The 19,920-nt window shown below is 42.6% G+C and overlaps 3 protein-coding genes across 3 annotated transcripts; 1 reads left to right on the top strand and 2 right to left on the bottom strand.

Moving 5' to 3' along the window:
* Positions 1-218: 218 nt before the first annotated feature.
* Positions 219-5,008, bottom strand: nop10 (NOP10 ribonucleoprotein homolog (yeast)). Its single transcript, XM_040038262.1, has 2 exons — positions 4,775-5,008; positions 219-542 (listed from the first exon to the last, which is right to left on the bottom strand). The coding sequence occupies exons 1-2, from the start codon at positions 4,826-4,828 to the stop codon at positions 402-404; spliced, it is 195 nt and encodes a 64-aa protein (XP_039894196.1). The 5' UTR covers positions 4,829-5,008; the 3' UTR covers positions 219-401.
* A 399-nt stretch (positions 5,009-5,407) lies between these two features.
* On the top strand, positions 5,408-9,783 carry LOC120737501. The gene is made up of 7 exons (XM_040038260.1): positions 5,408-5,553; positions 6,508-7,006; positions 7,091-7,188; positions 7,329-7,570; positions 7,689-7,817; positions 8,872-8,952; positions 9,068-9,783. Exons 2-7 carry the CDS (start codon positions 6,534-6,536, stop codon positions 9,659-9,661), a joined length of 1,617 nt encoding a protein of 538 aa, XP_039894194.1. The 5' UTR covers positions 5,408-5,553; positions 6,508-6,533; the 3' UTR covers positions 9,662-9,783.
* A 57-nt stretch (positions 9,784-9,840) lies between these two features.
* Positions 9,841-19,613, bottom strand: LOC120737503 (lysophospholipid acyltransferase LPCAT4-like). Its single transcript, XM_040038261.1, has 13 exons — positions 19,019-19,613; positions 17,245-17,608; positions 16,768-16,880; positions 16,588-16,648; positions 16,196-16,254; positions 14,593-14,627; positions 14,043-14,097; positions 13,649-13,731; positions 12,751-12,876; positions 12,487-12,640; positions 12,205-12,297; positions 11,985-12,123; positions 9,841-10,485 (listed from the first exon to the last, which is right to left on the bottom strand). Exons 1-13 carry the CDS (start codon positions 19,106-19,108, stop codon positions 10,328-10,330), a joined length of 1,530 nt encoding a protein of 509 aa, XP_039894195.1. The 5' UTR covers positions 19,109-19,613; the 3' UTR covers positions 9,841-10,327.
* Between the last annotated feature and the right edge of the window lie 307 nt (positions 19,614-19,920).

Here is a 19,920-nt window from a genome sequence, read left to right as displayed (position 1 = left end):
CTTCCTCAAATCTATCATCAGCTGTGTGTTTTCATAATGCCACAAATTACGTGATCGTGTTATTTTGGATATAGGGAAATCCTGTAGGACAACCTTCATACTACAGCGCCCCCTGGCTGGTGGGTTGGTGGCACATTAAAGACTATCTGCATTTAAATGCTTCATTTGTCCAACAAGCTGTCACCCAGTCTGGATTTTAGACACACACAGGCAACACGTGAGGAGCTATGACGCAAAGATTTATTTAGTATGAACAAATTAAAAACCGCCACCCTTAAAAAAATATGAACAAATTCCATCATCGCATCAATAGAGGGTACGAGCAGTCCTTTAAATCCGGCTCAGGTGTTTTCTCGCTCTTCTCCTTGTAGCTCCATCCTGGTATGTCTTTCTCCTCCTCCTCACATGACAGGCTTGGGCTGCTGGGTCAGCAGTATGTTGAAGCGTTTCTTCAATATCACCCGGTGCCGGGAAAACTTGTCATCTGGGGAGAATCGAGCCGGGTGGGCCGAGCTGGTGGGCTCCCCATCTGGAGTCACCTTCTGTGGAAAGAGAAAAGAGTGTGCTTGTGCTTTTTAAGGGTTTCAAATCATGAAAATAGATTTTCAGTGCGTTTTCAGATTTCTCCATGACAGCTGGCGGCGTTGCAGAGCTAACACAGGGAGAGAGAGACAACCATTCAGACCCAGGACCAGTTTAGAACTGCAGCAGTCAGAAGTCATGGTCCTCATAGCCCAGTTTTGGACCCTGAGACACAGACAGCAAAAGCTGTAGATGACGCTGAGGAGAACCACATCCAGCACCTGGAAAAAATCAGCTGTGGTGGCCTCAAGAGTTGTGTCCTCTCCCTCTACACAAACAACTGCATCACTAAAGACCTGTAGGTCAAAATCATGAAATGTGCAGATGACATGACTGATGACTCTCCATACAGATGTGGGGTTGAACAGCTGTCCCTGTGGTGTAATCAGAACAATCTTGAGCTGAATATGCTCAGAAATGGAGACTTCAGTTGGAGCTGTTCAGCACCCCCCCCCCCTCGCCTCAAGGTGCCGGTACACCCTCCGCAACGGTTACAGACAATTCCATTTATACTCACTGTTGAGGCACTGCAGTATTCTCCTCAACGCCACTCAGAAAATACTGCCAATTACAGAGCTGATATCAGAGGAGAAGTCACAACTAGATGCAAAGACATTGCTGAACTTTTCTGGGGGGGGTTTCCATAAAGTCTCATATTTTCAAACTGTTGAAACATATTCCTCTAGGTAACTGAATCTCTGAGCATCTGCAATGGAACATCATTAAAATGGCGTTAAAAACTTAAATGATCTTACACTCATGTCTTCAAGCCATCTGCACAATGTTTCAGGTTACAAAAATCTAGAGGTGCATGTCTGGTTCAAGTGACACGACGCGTCCCAGTGTTAAAGACGTAATGTTTGCCACAGGGGCAGGAAGTACTTACTCAGCATCATTGTGTGTGCTGTGGAAACCTTCAGGTTTCTGGGATCCAGAACCTCCCAGGATCCAACACAGACAAAATCATCAAGAAGACACAGCAGAGGATGAACAGCCTGAGCTTTTGCAAGAAGTTCATTCTCTGCACTCTGAAAAACATTACTGTATGGTTTGGATTTAACAGGACGAGACCAGACTATAACAGACACTGGGGTCTGCAGGTAAAACAAACAAACGTTGGTGCCGACCCATCCTCCATGCAGGATTCGTACAAATCCAGAGTCAGGAAACAAGCAGGTGTTTCCTGACTCTGACCTATCACAACCTGAGAACCTTCACAGACATACTGCAAACAACCTGTTCCAACTCCTCCCCACTGGTAAGCGCTACAGAGCACTTCATGCCAAAACAAGCAGACACCTGGATCGTCTCTTCCCACAGGCCGTCACTCTGTGTAACACCAACACTCTCATAGTGTTTGTACTTAAAACATCCATTATTACTGCTGCTGAACCGAATCGAGCTGTATACACCGTTTTGTTGTCTATATACCATTTACACAACACTGTCAAGTTCCCATTTATTTACTGTATGTATCGTAACCAGGTATCCCTTATTTATTCATTTAGTCCAACACCTTCACACTAATCTTGTTGCAATTGTTGGTGTCATGGTATTATTGTCTGAATTCATTGTTTGTCCAGTCTGAGCCCTATATTCCTCAATAAAGCTCCCAATTCAGACCAATTTGATCTTAAGTGGGCTGGAGGAATAAAAACCATTCTCCAGTAACCTATATCTGAAAGAACAGCTCCAACAGTTCCCTTTTCTTTGAGTGTACAAAATATTTCCATGTTCACATTCAATCACTGAGATTTCCTGTGTCTGCACACTGCTTCTGCCTCAGGCTGTGTGTTTACTGGCCCCAGGCAACTAGACCACCTCCCAACTTTACAAGCCAGCACAAGAGTTTCTTCACTTGTGACCTAACTAATAGGTAACCAACAGTTGTTGAGCTAAAACTTGCCCATAATTTCTCATTTCCTTCAAGGTGATTGGAAAGTCACAGGATGCAAGACGCCCTTGCTGTCGAAAGGGCTTTCCAACAGAGGCAGATTTAATAAACAACATGGTTAAAATGAAAAGCAACTCAAAGATGTACATTTATTTATTAGGAAGAAAGATAAAACTACACGACAGCTACAGGGAAGTCACGCAAGAAAATGCTCACATTGAATGTGACAAAAAAAAAAAAGCATGAGGTACCTCAAAGTCGACTAAAAGCATTTAAGTAAAAACTGCCAAGTGTTGGACATGTCCTTACGGTGGACGAAATGCATCGAGGGCAACTCCAAACATTCGTTTGTGGGCGCATACCCTCTTACGTGCCCAACATATCTGGTTATTCTGTAATCGCAGATTATTTCAAAACACCCCGATGAATACCACCAAACACAGAAACTGCGTCTGTGCAGTCCTAACCCAGGATCTGTCTGCTTAAAAGTTAATGTGTGATAACCTCACACTCAAGAGATGGAGGAAGATGGAAGCAAGAGCGGACCGCAGGGGAAGCAGGAGTTACGCTCTAAGGTAAGGACCGCTTAGCTGTGTGGGAATTCCAAGCTGAACGCCAACATCACCTCAAATTTCTACAGGTGTGCAATCGAGAGCTTGCCGACGAGCTGCATTACAGTTTGGTACGGAAGCTGCTCTGCCAGCAGAGCACATCACTGGCATGAGGCTTCCTGCCATTCAGGACATTTATCTTCAGCGATGCCTCCGTAAAGCACACAGCATCATCAAGGACCACAGCCACCCAGCACATCAGCTCTTCTCCTTGTTACCATCTGGCAGACGTTACAGGAGCCTGTCTGCTCGGACTACAAGACGTAAAAACAGTTTCTACCATCAAGCCATACGACACCTCAACCACAACACTTAAACAAACACACACACTCCACAGGACGCACTCAGAAGCTACCCTGCAGCTTCACAAGTACTCTGTATAATCTGCACTGGTCACTCCACTTTATTGGTATTTATATATTTTTAAAAAAAAGTGCAATACTGTAACAACTGCCACAAAAAACAAAAACTTTTGTACTGTTTAGTTTGTACTGCTGCTGCTCATTCCTGTGCAATATCCCATCTGCCCCCCCCCACCACATTCCTATTTAAGATTTTCTTTATTTAATCACGAGTGTGTACATATATTTATACACATACACACACACACACACACACATATATTTAGTCAGTTAACTGAAAATCTCTTTTTTCTTTTACTACATGTTATTAATATTTTGCTCTTACTATTTATTTTATTATATTTTATTTTTTTTCTACTGTACCATTCTGCTGAGTGACTGTCTTCTGCTCATCAAATACATTTCTTTGCGATGTTGACCCTGTGCTAACTTGCATATGACAAATAAAACTGAAAACTGAAAGCTTAACGTCCCAAATTATCTCATGATACCTGAAAATCAGACACTGAATCTGTGCATGCGTTGCTCGCTGAGGTTACCTGGTTGGTTTGCATTACTGAGGCACACTCCAGAGCAGTGCTGGACTACGGTGAAGAGGTGCAGTCCTCGTTGTTGGATTAGATTAAGGGTGGTCTCACATTTATACAAAATTTACAGGGGCGACAATTATAATGAGCTCTTCTAATACAGCTGCTTATAGAGCTGGCTCTGCTGTGACCAGTCAAGCTCTAGACGGGCTGTCAGCAGAGAGCAGCCTGTCCGCAAAACATTACACTACAGATATTAAAGAAAACTGTTGTTCCAACTTTCTGCAAAGTCACACCGCCCCACCACACCTGAGCTACATGCCAAAGCCTACTTTAACTTCTGCCCAATAAACTCTGTTAACGGTCGTGTTTTACTACTTTCAGCCACCTACTTTTATGTTTCACTTGCTCAATTTGACATATTCCACTATATTACACTGACCTACTACTTAATAGCTTTAATTAAACGCATACGTCTTGTATTTTGTCGTGTTTATTTTGATTTCAAAGCAGTTTTACCTCAAGCTATGACAATTATCGAGTGATACTCTACTCGGGCTTTTAAACGTATGCGACTGTACAAAATGCGTATGGTGGCTTCGTGACGATAAAATCCCCGAAACGTTTTGCTGTAATGTTTACTGTATACAAACATAAATATAAAAAACAAACAGACCATATTTTAAAGTTGGGCATTTTCCCAGGTGTTTCAGCTCTTTACATCTACGTTAACGTTAGCAGCGAAGACGCGTTTACAAAGAATAAAGCGAAACATGTCGGAGATAAACACAACTTTACCTTCAGAGTGTAGACTCTGTCCCCGTTTTCATTCAGGTAATACTGCAGAAACATCCCGACCGAGCTGGTTTGTTTTTACACTTCAGGGGTTCAAAATATGTATACGGAGCTGTTTATATCGAAAACAACGCAAAAATTGCTGTAATGCGCTCTTTTTCTCTTGGATCTCCACGTGCAGCGGATGTTGGTTCGCTCAGGGACGGAAGAGCGGATATCCGGTTCAGCACTTAAAGCATTCTGGGAAACGAAGTCTCACTAGCTTTTTCTACCCTTTGCATTCCGTTTGAATCTCAAACGATACCCTGGAGACAAGATCCGAACTCTGTTGCCATTAACGCGATCGCTTATTATTGTCACGTGACCCAGTTTTAAAAAATAAAATAAAATAAGATAAGATAAAAAGATTAAACCTGAAGTTTCTTGCATAATTTGCTTTTTTCCGTTAATGATTATGTTGTACTCCTTCATAAAACATTACAGCACTTTGTATCTGCAATCAAAAAGAGACAAATAAATAAATAAACAAAACAATGAGCCCACATGTCATAAAGAGTTGCAATGGATAAAAGCTGTACTATAAATAAAGTAATTTGTGTATGTATGTGTGGGGTGAGGGAGGGAGGGAGGGGGCAGAATTCTTGTGCATCACGGTGGGTGAAATATGGAATGTTTACGTACAAAAATTTGCCTTCGTTTGGTTTCTTTTGAATTTTGGTCTGAGCAGAGTGTGCACCTACTACAGCATCTAAGAGAAGATTAGTTTATCTTCACTAACAAAGGTAAGGCAACCGAGAAATGCTATTAACTACAGTGTGCACTGTTTCTGTCGTGTGCATGTAACGCTGAAAGGCTGTCTTGTGTTTGCAAACACCACTGTGTGGATATCTTTCACTGAGCACTGATTGTTTTCATAAAGGTTGTCATAACTGCTCATGTTAAGCCACTGTGTTGAAATTAGAGGTGACTCTGTACCACCAGTTCAGCTAACCCAGTCTTAAGCATCTAAACTCCCTCACCTAAACACTAAGTTAATAATAAAAACTTATCTGCATGCACTGAGCCCGGCTAAGTAATGTTGTTGTCTAACAGTCACACAGTTAGAGTATACTCTGCTAGAGCACACAGCCCACAGCATCACTGTTTTTATTCTTACTACGGTCTTTTCAAAGGCAGATCGCTCTTCTAAGCTTCTCAGGCTCGGCTTGTTTGTCGTTTCTGACATATGTCCACGTAGGTGACACGGTCACAGCTCGTTGTGTTATTAATGACACATTTGTCTTTACACCACGTTAAGCATTTACATGTTAGTTAATGTGGAGCTGTCCATACATGGAGTTCCAAAGCACCTGTTTGCAAGAGTGAAAGCTGGCTTTAAGATAAGACACGAGCCTTTGGGCATCAGAAGAGGCAACGTTTTTATAATCTTCAGTTGTCTAATTTTGGGAATTGTGTATAAATTGGAGCCTCAGTTTCCTGTTCTTGGCTGCCAGCAGTGACACCAGATGTGGTCTTCTGCTTCTGTGCATTCAGATATGCTTTTCTGCTTACCTTGTGTGCACCTACAAGTGTTTATTTGAGTTACTGATGCCTTCTTATCAGCTCCAACCAGTCTGCCCATCATGCTTTCACCTCTGACATCTAAAAGAGTGTAACACAGAATGGTCTTTCTTGATCCTCATCGATCCTTTAACTGTTAAAATCACCAATACGAATCGCCCTATTATCTCTGACAGTAAAGAAGCAAACGCACAGAACCAGGATGGATCCAGCTCGGTTGTTTCCATTCTCCCTGCAACATCCCAACCCCCACCAACACCTTCAGCAGCAACACTGGCAGCACCTTCAGCAACAGCAGCTCTATCCTGTGAGCTCAGCTGCAAGGGTACTTCCATTTGTCCCCCAAACAAGAGCTGCAAAAAGGCAAAGAAATAGAGTAGACTGGCATCCAGGAAAGGAGCAGCATGCTGTGCAGCATCTCCCAGCCCAGGTGGACTCCTTCCAAATCCTCCTGCCAGCTGTCTACCCGCCTCCGCTCCACCTCCAGCCTTTATCGCCTGGCGAGCCCCTGTATAGGCCCTACTCTCCTCAACAGTCCTACTGGCTGCCCATGCCCACCTACAGTTACAAGGCCCAGCCCTACATACAGCTGCCTTTCAGCTCCAGGCCCGGGCACCTCCCACCAATTCTGTGTCCGCAGATCATGCTGCTCCCTCAGACTCACTGTGCAAACCAGTAAGGGCTCTATTACTGCACATGTTACAATAACTAATACTGGATATGTCTTGATTGTGTCTGACCCCACCATTTGTGCCACAGGGTCTACATAAATTCGCCCGCAGAGGTGACAACAGCATCACAGTGGACAGAGGTGCATGCAGGGTCAGGAGGTCAGGGGTCAAAGAGCTGTGCAAAAGGTACCTGAACAGCTAAGCTGACCACCAGCTGAAAAAAAAATCAAATATGATTGAAATTTAATTAGACTTTTAGCAGAGTAGTGAGAAATAAAAGCTAATAGTTATTGTCCCATTTTTACTATGTCTGTCTTCACTAACAGAGGACCAGAAGAACAATCCACACAAAGGCAACCCAGGCAATGAAAGCAACCCAGGCAATGAAAGCAACCCAGGCAATGAAAGCAACCCAGGCAATGAAAGCAAGACTCCCAAAGAAAACATCCCAGCCAGTCTTACAGAGGACTGTTGTTTTCCCGGACCTACAGCCTCTTTAGATGAGGAAGCAGTGAACAAACATTCCATTGACGAATGTTTTAGTCTCCTAGGGCCCTTCTTTGACCAGGTGAGCAGTTGCATTGAAACTGTAAACAGCCTTTTTCAACCAAGTCATCCACAAGTAGAAAAAATAAATTTTGTAAGCTGTGTTTGTGTATAGATATTTTACCCTTCGTCTGTTCCAGCTGCTTCCCACTCAGGCTGAAGACCCCAGGGAGGAGGAGCATGGAGAGGCTGGGTACCTGAACATGGAAAACAGTTCCTTCCTGGAGTATATGGATGAGCTGTGCAGAGACGAGGAGTTTGTCAGTGAGGTAAACTGTCCATGCATAACACTTTCATTATATTTAGAGCAGGAAGACAGCATCACACCAATAAATTATGTGAAGTGTTATATATTTGTTGCCGTTAGCAACTGTTAAGAAAAAGCTGATGGGGACCTGTGGACCTGTGATTTGAATTACTTGTAATAGCCAGCAGGGGGCGATGCCTCTGTTTGTAAACATTAAATCTGAATGCAATAGTCTGAAAAACAACCTGCTCCTTACTTGATCGGCAGGCTCAATAACCACCGTCCTGATGAGTTCATGGCTCAGTCAATAATTTGAGGATTTACTGAATAAAACGCAAAGCTATGTTTTGTATGTTTTGGGGCCCATTGTAGAGAAAAAGAATGATTAAGCAGGTGAGGCTTTAGTGTGAGTGGACAGTTTCCCTCAGATTGTCCACCATCCTCCAGCTGTTCAGGAAAATGTGTAACCTCCCTGTGGTCAGTTAGTGGTTGCTGGAGGTAGCTGGGTGTAGCTAGGAGAATGTGGTCCTAAAAAGGGTCTGGCATGTCTGCAAATACTTGTCGACTAATTGCCGAGTCATAGTGAAGCTTGTAAAAGTGCAGCTGACGAGTGTTCGCAGGCAAGCTGGCGTCTTCCATGAAAAACTACTGACAGAGGAGGTTTGCAACTGGTTAGCCACCACTTGCCAACTAGTTGGTGAATACAGATTTTTACCTAGAGTCCAGTTTTTTTCCTGGATGACCCTGAAGGCCCTTTCACATTGGACGCAGCTTACGCTGCGCTCACCGCTAGCTAAAGCAAAGGACACAAAATTTGTGTCCCGCTGACCACTACGCTCTGCTTGTACTAGATGTGCATGATCCTCGTAATTTCAAAAAATTGTATTTCTCTAACTTTGTATCCTCTACAAGAGTTTGTTTTGTATTATGTTCACATGTTTAATAAAAACATGTTTCACTCATAAAAAAGCTTTGCAGCTATACTTGCAGCACATTTTGCACACAGCACTTCCTGAGTATTAGCCCTTTTTATGATGTTTTGTTGTTCAAACTGTTGCCTTTGCTCTTTGTGCCAGGTGGAGTCCACGGTGAATATCGAAGCCCTCATGCCTCTCCTCTCTGCCAGCCAGGACCTTTTTGAAGAACAAGAGCAAGAGGTAGCATCCTTTAAATACTGATACAGTACAGTAACAATAATTAAAAAACAAAAACATAAACATTTATTGAAAATGAATGTTTAGGGAATATTTTGTTTTTTCTCTTGCTCTACAGATGATCCTGCAGGAGGAGCTGCCTCCATGTCCTGCAAACAGCGATCATTTCTACGGAGAAACACCTTCGGTATCTTCACAGTCACTCTCTTTGGACGCTCCAGGCTCCCTCTTTGCAAGTAGCCCCAATAGAAACGGACAAAATTCATCCCAGAATGAAGTTGGGATCAGCTGCTCCCCCCTCCTGCTTTCAAACCTTTTACAAGAACCGCCTTCACCCAAAACTCTCGAACAGGAGGTTCAGGCGAGCGAGGAGAACCAGACCAAACCCAAGACCAACATTCTCGAAGCGCTTGCTGCGGTCCTTAAAAGAACACGTGGAACAGAGAAAGACAAGGAGAAGAAAAAACTGCAGAAAAAACAAGGAACCCAGTCATTTAAGAGAAAGCGGAGCCGGGAAACAAAACTAATGAGCACTGCAGAGCAGTTTTTGGAGCCGACAAAGAAGAAACGGCTCAAAAGTCCCAACGTTGAAGGGATTTTTCGCGACACAATGCCCCAAGTTCAAAAACCCCCCGCGTCAAACAACCAAGCCGGCGGGAAGAGGGGACGCTCGGGAGAAAACGCAGGGACGGCAATGGAGCAACTGGAGTAGAGTCCCACAAAAAAAAAGCAGGAAAGCCAAAAGAAGCTAGGAGCAACAGTTTGAAAGAAAAATAAATGAGTAAGAGAAAAATGATGTTTATTTGTGACAAACACCTCAGGACACTTAACGTCCATTTCCTGCTGCAGTTTGATCTGTTACAGGCGCTTAAGGCGGGAAAACAAACAAGGTTTTGTAAATGAATTCACAGTTTATTTGTTAAATGTAAACATGGTTCATTCACACAGAATAAATCTTCCAGAGTATACTTTGTTTTTGCACATGCAATTATCATCATCATCATCATCATCATCATCATTATCCCTTTAACAACACAAAAGTCACTAAAACACATATGAGTGGAAAGGTTATAAATACAAATGACAGTGACTGTACACGATGAGGATGAAAAAAAACCAGGAGCTGTCCTCACACCTCAGAGCACCACAGCAGCATCACTCAGACTAACTTTAAACCTCAGAGGTTCTTCTTTTGGCTTTTCTGTGTCGGTGCAGACTAATAGGATATGTAACACTTTTTGAAACATAACAGCTGGAAAAAAAAAGACTTAAAAGCTGAAAATACAATCTTTAGCTGTTTCTGTTCTGTTTCTATCTGGCCCCGCCATCGTGCACTCTGGGGAAACACAAAGAAGGTCCAATTACAGAGAGGAGATCATCATTCGGACTTCTTGTCCTCATTAACGGAGCTGTTCAGGAGGCTTCTGTTGTTGTTCACAGACGTCCCGTTGGTGGATGGCAGTCTCTTGGACTGCAGGATCTCCTTCATCACTTTCTGATATATCGGGTGGGTTGTCAGCACGAGCAGCAAGCTCTCTGTGGAAATGTGAAGACATTTTAGCCCCTCCCATCCCCCTCAGTTTAGTTTAACACAGCACAAGGCACCACAGCTCAGTGAAGACCAAGCTCAGGTTAAACACATGTATCCTCTAGGTTTGATGATTATTTTTTCTGATAGAAATTTGTAGTATAAAATATAAAGTTACTAATAAACTAGACAAAACTGGCTTTTCAGTCGGCTGATGCAGAGGCCCAGATCCCCAGGCTCGGGGAGCAAAGAGGTTATTTTAATCACTGTCAACAGTAAATAAGTACAAAAAACCTGAGCTGAGTAAAAGAGCTGTCACTTCATCAAAGAAGCCCACAAACATGGTCCTGCAGGCTAGCTATGTGTTTATGCTCCTGTGTTAATGCAGCTAGTTTATTATTTACAGACGTAACTCTCTGCTGGTGGATGTGATGGCCCTCGTGGGTTCTTAATCCTTTGAGTTATCTTCCTTCCAGCCTTGTGTTTCATGTAGTGTTGCACATCAAATGTCGGCGTGCATTATTCCCATTGGAAACACGAAATTCAGTTGGAAATTCAGCCTCAATATTCCAGTTTGTGGTTTCAAAGTTTTTGTTATCCCGTGTTTTTCTGACACGATTAGTTGTTAGTGAGTCCAAACTCTTGTTTGGCTCCTAAGCTCAAACACCGCAGCATCACCTAGAGTTCAAAACGTTCTTACTGAGGGATTTCTAATAAGCTAAAACGTGCAGCTCTGCTGTTACTTCACACATAAATGACAACAGGAAATAAACAGCAGCTATATTTGTGGGATTATTGAAGTTGGGCTAGCTGGGATATAACAGTGCACTGCCTGGTGGCTAGCTACAGGCTATGGTTAGGGTAATATAAACACATTAGCACAGTGAAGCTGGAGCATGAGCGTTTTCCCCTCAATAAAAATCAATGTGAAGGTCCCTGATGGGCAGAGACAAATGAAATCATATGACAAACAGGAGAACAGCTGAGAGGATCGATCCACAACACAAGGTTAGTAATTAATATGCTGCTGTGTGGTTTGTATTACTGGCTATCAAAACGTCCTGATCCTCTGCTTCATGTAGCCACTGAAATCTTAGGCCGACTCAGAGTGATTCTTTTATGGGGCACTCACTTCCGTGTCTGGTGACCCGTGAACCTTGTAAGCCTTTAAACACTGAGCTTAAAGATGTGCTGCACATAAACGGTGCTAATAAACAACCAGAGAAGCCCACAGTGACCACTGATTATTTTTAGGGGCTTGTTTAAATAAAATAAAACACAATACACTACAACACGTTAAAGCAGATATTAGCCTCATCCAAGCAAGGTCGATGCTTCATCACTTGACAAGCGGCTAAAACTTCCTGTGTCTGCACCTTTTTCGCTAATCCTCACACTCACCACGAGTTTGTAGTTTGTATGCAACAACGCTAACACGCAGCTCTATAATCTCCAGCGGCTGCACAGCGATGTGCTGTCAGCAGCTGCTTCGCCGTTTGACTCTCACCTTCAGTGAGCTGCTCCTGGTCCTCGGTGGCAGTGTCGTAGAGCTCCTCGGTGCTCTGCTGAGGAACACCCAGCAGTGCTCCCATGAGCTCGGTCAGCTCCTCTTTAGTCAGACTGCCCCTGCCCTCTCTGTCGAACGCCTGCAACACAAGAAGGCTGTGTCATCACCGACAAAAACAAGAGGTCTGCTCGAAATATGAATCTAAGAGAGCAGAACTTACAGCGAAAGCAGAGTGAAACAGAGAGATCTCGTCCACATGTCCGATAAGGGCTGCCATATTGAAGTAGATGTGTCTGAGGTCCACAGTGTCATCCTGAAACAAAACAAGCACACAAAAACACGTTCTCTGTCACCTGAGCTTTTATTTTGGTGGCCTTTCTTCTGCTCTGCTTCCTTCAGCAAACTCATATGCTACTGAATAAACTGACAAGCCTCAAAAACCAAAACATCTGGAACATCTGTGGCTGACGAAGAGCTTGGTTGGCTCTAACAATAAGAGTACCTTAGAGTAGAGGCTGCAGATGTGGATGGCTGTCTTTTTGTTAAGCCCGAGAATGGAGGCGAGCTCCTCTGCGTTGGCCTTTGTGCCCTCGGCTCCTGAGCGACACCTGTCAATCATCCTGTCCAACGCTGCCTCTACATCACGTGGGCCCAGACTGATAGGAGAGGAGGACAAAGACCACAGTGTGAGGAGAGGATGAGGAGGAGTTTCTCACATGATAAATAAACCAGATTTAGTAAAAGGTAAATCCAAACGGGCTCTCACCCTTTTCTGTATAGAAGTGTCATTGCTTCTTTCCCAGGAGACTCAAGCGGGACAGAGAGGTCATTCAGCTTGCTGACTGGAATCCGGCCTGCCATCACGTAGTCTGAGGCAGGGACTCCCAGAGCGCTAACATACAGAAGAAAAAAGCAAACAGATTACAACAACTGACACACAGAAGTCAAACAAAGATTTCCCTTTAATCTGCCTGAAGAGTCCTTTCAGGTCTGGAGTGATTCTATTTGAATTACTGGATGATTCTGTTATTATTCTAACATTTTCTTCTTTCTAAATGGAAACACTGGCTGTGAGCTCTGTTAGGATCAATGTGACTCCAAAGTGCAGTTTACACATACACCAACAAAAACAACTAATGTAGATATTTATTCTTCCTACACCAAAGTCATTATACAAATATTTGGTCCCTGAGATACCAGAAAAACCAACAGCAGGTGCCTTTCAGCAAGCCTTTTTTATTTAAAACAGCTAAAGCTAGTTTGAGTTTCATTTCAGAATGATAATGAGACATCTTTAACGACAGTACACTTATAAAAACACAACATCCAAAACTCTTATGAGGCGATCAATGAGCCTTAACTGGCTGTAATCAGGTGGATTCATCTTATGTAAAGCACAATACTGCTAAAACAGCTGAGTGTGACATGTCAGGGTCTCAGATGAAGGCCCAGCTAAGCCGCACAGTCCTGCAGGACACTGGATGAAGAAAATAGGCAGTTTTTGTCATGTGTTCAGTGGTTTCTGTGATTCCTTTTAGTTTGGAGGGTCACACGTTTTAGTTCGGCATGGCTGATAGCAGACGGCAGTTTCCAGAAGCAAGTACTGATACACTCAGGCGAACGAGTGAGTCATAATAAAAGCAGCTGTGTGACGTGGGTCTCACCTCGCCATGACTTTCTGAACGTTGCCTGCAAACAGTCTGGAGTTCTTCTTCTCCTCCTCGGACGGTGTGTAAACCGGCAGGAACTGCAGCACAACAAACAGGCAAACATTGATTTGTGTGTTTACAGCGTCTAGACGACAGTAACAGCTCAATAGAGAGGCAGGCACACGAATCAACACAAACGCACGCAGAGGATCTCGTCTGCAGACACGTGCGCTGTCAAAGCAGCTCTAAAAACTGAAGACGTAATCTCTGCCACACCTCCGCTCACACCCTCCACTGCTGATATCACCTGCGCCAAACGCACATTGTGTGCACCTTTACATCATCAGATGTGCTGATAACGTCTAATGATTGATAACAAGCGTGGTGGTTAACCTCGGCGAGCTCTTACCTCAATAGTGATGTTGGTGTACGGCTGTGAAAGCGTGTGAAACAGCACCTGAAACCTACCGAGACAAAAACAGGAAGATATTGGTTATTTTTTCCAAAATCCACACATCCATCTATTTTCTTCCACTTATACAACTTTCAGCCCTAAGAAGTAATTCATTGTAATATATGTGACTCATTATTACATATTTTTCTTAAATAAACTGATTGCTGATGCTAAAAAAGGGACCTGTGCAAAAACCTGTGCTTACATTCAGTCTCAGATTTAACTGTCTGAACTGTCTGTTAAATTCATTATTTTTTAAGTAGCCCTCTGTATAACTAACCATTCAGGATTTATAACACTGATGCAAAGCTAACAAGCTAATACTCACTTTCTGTGTATTAGTTAAAACTCATGAGCAGCATTTCTCAGGCCCATGAGCAAGTTCATAAAGTAAAAGAGTTAAAAAAAAAAAGGTCCAAAGTCCAGGAGGCTTCCAGCTGATTCCTTGTGCTGCCTCAAAATGTCAAACACACAGATTCTGAGCTGGAGAAGTGAGCAGACTCACCAGTTGCTTCCTTTGTATGTCCAGCGAATAGTATCCTGAGGGAGAGTCAGAGAAAAGCTTGCATTAAACTGTTTAGCATCAGTCTGAGTGACGCATTTTCTCACAGCATGTATGACTTGAACAGTATTTCATTTCCCCCGTTTGCACACGCTGACAGGACCCAGCGTGTGCAAACGCCACAGTGTGTTTAAATGGTGCCTGGCAGGCCTCACAAGTACTTGTCAGTCAGTGACTATATCAAAGACTCCCACATGACATTAATAACGCTGATTTGGCTCTCTCAGTCTAAGATTAACTCTCCTTCGGTATTAAGATTATCACTACGATTGTCTTCATTCTGTCTTGTTGTTTTGTTTTATTATGTAACTTTACTGCCCTCCTCTGTGTAAGGACCTCTGGTCAGCCTGTACTCTGATGTGTCTGCAGAGCAGTTTAGTTTCATCGCTCTGACAAAGAAACTCTCTTGGATACTTGGAGGTCAGGAGGTAGAGCCAGAGAAAGCCATAGTCGCTGGAAGGGCAGTGTTTCGATCCTCTGCTCCCCCAGTCTGCATGTTTACTTATCCATGGGGGAGCTACTGAACCCAAAAAAGGGCTTATATGAATCTCTTTGACTAGGTGAACAATGCATATAGTAGAAAGTGCTCAAAGTGATTGCTCCAGTGTGTTCATCTTCCTTTTAGCAGGACTATTTCAAAAGTTATTGGTGGTGGGCTTGGCAGCCTACATCCACCCCAGCTCCTCCTTTTCCTTCTGTGCTGTATTTGGCCTAAAATCACATCAGCTCACAGACGCCTGCTCTGTGACTCTTTCGCTGTGCTAGCTGAACAGCTGCAGATAGATGTAACCTTTTGACTGCAGCCATCTCGGCTAAAATAACTCACAAACCCTGCCTGGTACTGGGAGGAAAAATTACATTTCTGGTCTTCGCCTCCTGTCAAACTAGACTCGTATGTACGTCGCTGCAGAGGATGCTGTTATGGAACGAGATGCATGTAGTTGGCGGCGCTATCGCAGCGTGAATGTGATCAACTAACCTTCAGGCTTAAGTTACAACCTTTCATTTTGACTAATTTCTTAAAATGTTGTTATTACCATATAATCTGCCTTTCCATTAAACTGCTGCTCGTCACTCATCAGTGTCACGGCTGAGCAAACATCCTGATCTCTTACAGAACTATGCATCTCTTTAAGCAGAGACCAAGACCAGGAAATATTCACCGACAGATAAGCATTACTTAATGGAGTCCAGTAAGATGTTATTAATATGCCAAATCATGACAGCCTAAGGTGTGAGGCTTAAGCAGCTGCAGATAAATGTCTTTATTTGCAGCAGGTTTAACTGCATTCATTCAGATTAACTACAGGCAGCAAAACAAGTGAAAGCTTGCCTGAAAAACCCACCCCCAAATCAACACATAACTCTACTGGCAGGAAACTAAATGTTGCCTCTGCATTGTCGTACAATTACAATTTATTACATTTCATTTCATGGAGGTTTTGTCCTCGTCGTAATTGACAAAAAAGTTTGGTTTCATTCACAAAAAGCTGCTGTGTTGCTGATAACTAGCAGATCAAGCTGCTGCTTTAATGATTTTACTCACCAGCTCGTTGGGGTAATGCAACACGACGGGCTGGACGGGGACGCCGGGAACGAAAGCACCTGATGTGACAGAGACACAGAAATAAGACAGAACTCCTCACTCACTTCTCAATCTTTGATTCCTCCTATTACGTCGAGTGCTCAGCGCCTGAGACACGGAGTGAGAGGAGTCGAAGCTCAAAGCATGTAACGCGATTAGATATGCTTTTGACCTCCATGTATTTGTTCTTTTACGACCCAAATCTGCTGCGTAAGATCTCAGAAACAGTGTTTTTAACTTTTTTTTAATCATTATTATTATTAGGTTTCGTTTTTAATGAAACATGGCATCACGTGAGATTTTATTTATGTTTTAGGGGGTTTTCTTTGTCTCTGTGTGTAGATTTAACTCACCAGTCTTGAATCTGAGCAGACAGCGGCCATTAGTTGTGGTTCCTTCAGGAAACATCAGTATCTATGCAGGTATGAAGAAAGGGCAGTTTCAGTCTTTATACTTGAATATATTAATGATCCCTTTTTAGCAGAAAGACGACATAACCCACAAGAGTATCGAGTGACACAAAAACATCTCACCTGAGGCCAGGATCCATCGGAGGTGACCCTCTTGTTTAGCTCTGAGACGGCTTCTTTCCTGGACTCAGGATCCCTCCTGCTCACAAGAACAGACTGATTGCACTCCAGCAGAGCTGAAACATTAAAAAAAAAAATCCCAGAAATCTAATCAGGAACTATTAGAGCAGATAGAGCAGATTAGAAGCTAGAGGAGTGAAGCTCCTGATCTTGTCACTGGATCATCTTCATTTTTTACTTTAGATATTACTACACAGTACGTGGGCATCCTGTCTATACTGCAAATGCAAGCTAGACCTCAATAAATGACTAAAGTGACAGCTCAGCCTGTAAAATGTGAACTGTGTCTCAGTCAGCAAAACAAAGAAACGCCAACAGCTCCCATCAGGATACTTTAAAAAGAAACTCTTTAGCGATCCAACAGGTGCTTCCAGGTGTATAAACAATGGCAAAGTAAACAAATTCCATCTCTCGCTTCACCTCCTATGACCGGCAGGTTTATGTTTTCCGACCGCGACACAACTGACGGCACCCCGGCTGGAAACATGATCACCATGTCCAAGAAGCTGCTGTGGGGCGCCACTACCAGGATCGGCGCCTCCTTCACATCCGCCTTACGACCTTTCACCTTAACCCAATGGAAGCCCACGCAGAAGAACACTGCACGGCCCAGCAGCCACAGGATCGGGTGGAACAACCAGCGCCGCCAGCCTGATAAGGGTTTGGAGCGTTCCTCCTGAGACAGGCCAGCCAATCTCGGCACAGCGACGATCCAAGCAGCGATTAACAAGATCCACGCCAGGAAGACCCGTATGGGGAGCAGGGTGCAGCCCAGGATTATGCCCTGCAGGATCAGATGGGTAAAATTAGAGTTGTTTAAACATAATGCAGGGGTCCCATCAACTGAAACACATCATCGTGGCTTTCATTCATTTTTAAGAAAAATAATTCTTAAAAAACACACAATTGATGAAAAAAACGCATGTTAAAGCTTTAGTTCTCGTTTGTATGCGTAATAGTATGTTAGCATCATTAGAAGACCAAAATATAGATGATCTGGGTACAAGCAACTACAGTGAACTCCTCCGTGTCAAGGTTCAAACGAACTTTTCAAAGAAAATCCAAACAAACATCTGGTTTACAGATGTGTAATATTTATATACTCTGTACAGAAACACTATGATTTGGATTTATAATCTCTATATCAAAACAGAGATGCCTCATTGCGGAAGAACTGAGTTTTAAAAAAGTAGATGTGAGTTTGTATGTTAGCAGGTTAATGTGACTTGGTGTATAACCCATTATAAAAGGTCTATAAGTCTCGATAAGTGGCATGGGTAGATCTGACCATGAAAAACCTGACAAAAGATTTAACGTCTGACCTTCACTACATCATTGGCCTTAAGAAAAGTCACCAACATACAGTCTGAGAACAGACCTAAAAGTTAAATAGTTTCACCCCATCCCTGAATCAAAGCATTTACCTCTAATATGACCTTTAAATTCACTGCTGCTCCTAGAGACACACTTCTCTAAAATCACTAATGGAGCATTTTCCTCAGCCTTATTTCATCTGTTCAGTTTGTTTAGTTTTTAATGTATTTACAGCAAAAATATGTAAAAATTGGTTGATGATTTAGGTTATATCAAGTTATACATTCAGAGAAAAAGGTCAGAATAGAAGTTTTTAGATATTTTTCCCAATTTTAGGTAATTACTATTGGGTCCTTATACTTATTAAGTAATTAACTAATTTTATTTGCTAAATTTGATTACTAATTACAGTAAAAGCGTGGGGAGAATCAGGTTACATTAATTGAGAAATTCATACCAAAATTTACAGAGGAAATAACAAAAAAGGACCAGAAAAGGAGATTTTTACATACTTTTTCTAATAATAGTAGATAATTTTCCTCAATAAATAAATATCCATCTAACATTCCCGTTTCATTTACTCACTTTGATTATTTAATTGGATTTTGATTATTTTAATTCTGATTATGTTTTAAGTTAATTTTAAGCAGAAATATGTGGGAAACTGAGCTTTTAAAACAAAATAAAACAGGCGATCACATCTGGTAGCATAAATTAGCATTTTGCGGATTACCTTTATAACCTCCAAAAACCGGAGACAAACCCAGAGTTAGCAAGGGTCTCTGGTTAAGCAGAAGATTAACTGTTTAAAGCAGGGCAGTAGGTCTGCCTGACATCCTGCCCTACTTCCAAGCATAAAATCAATACATGTAATGAGTACCTTGATCCACTGCGCCTTGGTCAGCTTCAGCTCATGAATGAAAGGGTTGGGGTACTCCTGTGTAGCAGCCCTGCTGCTCTTCCTCTCCATGGCGAACTAGCAAAAAAAAAAACAAGTTTTACTAACTATAAAAAGTTCAAAAAGTGATTCAGGCTCCTTTGCTGCTGAAAGTTTATCTAAAAATGCCAGAGGAAAGAAAAAAAGAAAGGGAAAAACTGGTCAGGGTGCGCTCGTTGCTCAGCACCTCTCTTTTTTCAGAAAAGTGTCCTGGCAGTTTGGAGTTTGAAAACCTGAGTGTTAGCTGATGCTAGCTCGGACACCCTTAGAAACAAAGATAAGCTAGCAGAAACCACGAATTTTTCAGTTTCTACTGTCCTCATGGCCAAACCGCACACATACTAAAGAATTTATACCCTCTGTTTGTTACTTCATCACCTGTCCCGCCCCTTTGCTCAGCCCACGCCACTGAGCCCTGAAGTCAAAGTGCTGGGTGAGAGGTAAACTTTACCTAGGTGAAGGTACAGAAGCTCACTTACACCAGGGAGCAGTTACAAATTACACTTTAAAATGTCATTTTAATTTCATAGAAGTCCCAAATACCCATTATATGCATCTCAGCCTGTTAAATATCATATTAGCTCTGTATATAACATACGGACCATACAGGTTTTGGCTGCAATTTAGTTTGGAGCCACCGGGAGGTGCTAGAGAGATAGTTACTTACTCTGAATGAGGTGGCTGAGTTAAATTAAAATATAATTTAATTTATAATTAAACTGAAATATTCATTCAAATGAGTTTCCATATTTAAAAAACAGAACACATTTTATTTTAGTTTTAACACAGCATTGACAGTGTGTTCAAATGCTTGAGTTAAACTTTTATGCTGACTGGTTTTATAA

Source organism: Simochromis diagramma, unplaced genomic scaffold (genome assembly GCF_900408965.1).
Source record: "Simochromis diagramma unplaced genomic scaffold, fSimDia1.1 OVJJ01000413.1, whole genome shotgun sequence".
Taxonomy (NCBI): domain Eukaryota; kingdom Metazoa; phylum Chordata; class Actinopteri; order Cichliformes; family Cichlidae; genus Simochromis; species Simochromis diagramma.
The sequence above is the reverse complement of the archived record's forward strand: the minus strand, read 5'-3'. Positions and strand labels throughout refer to the sequence as shown.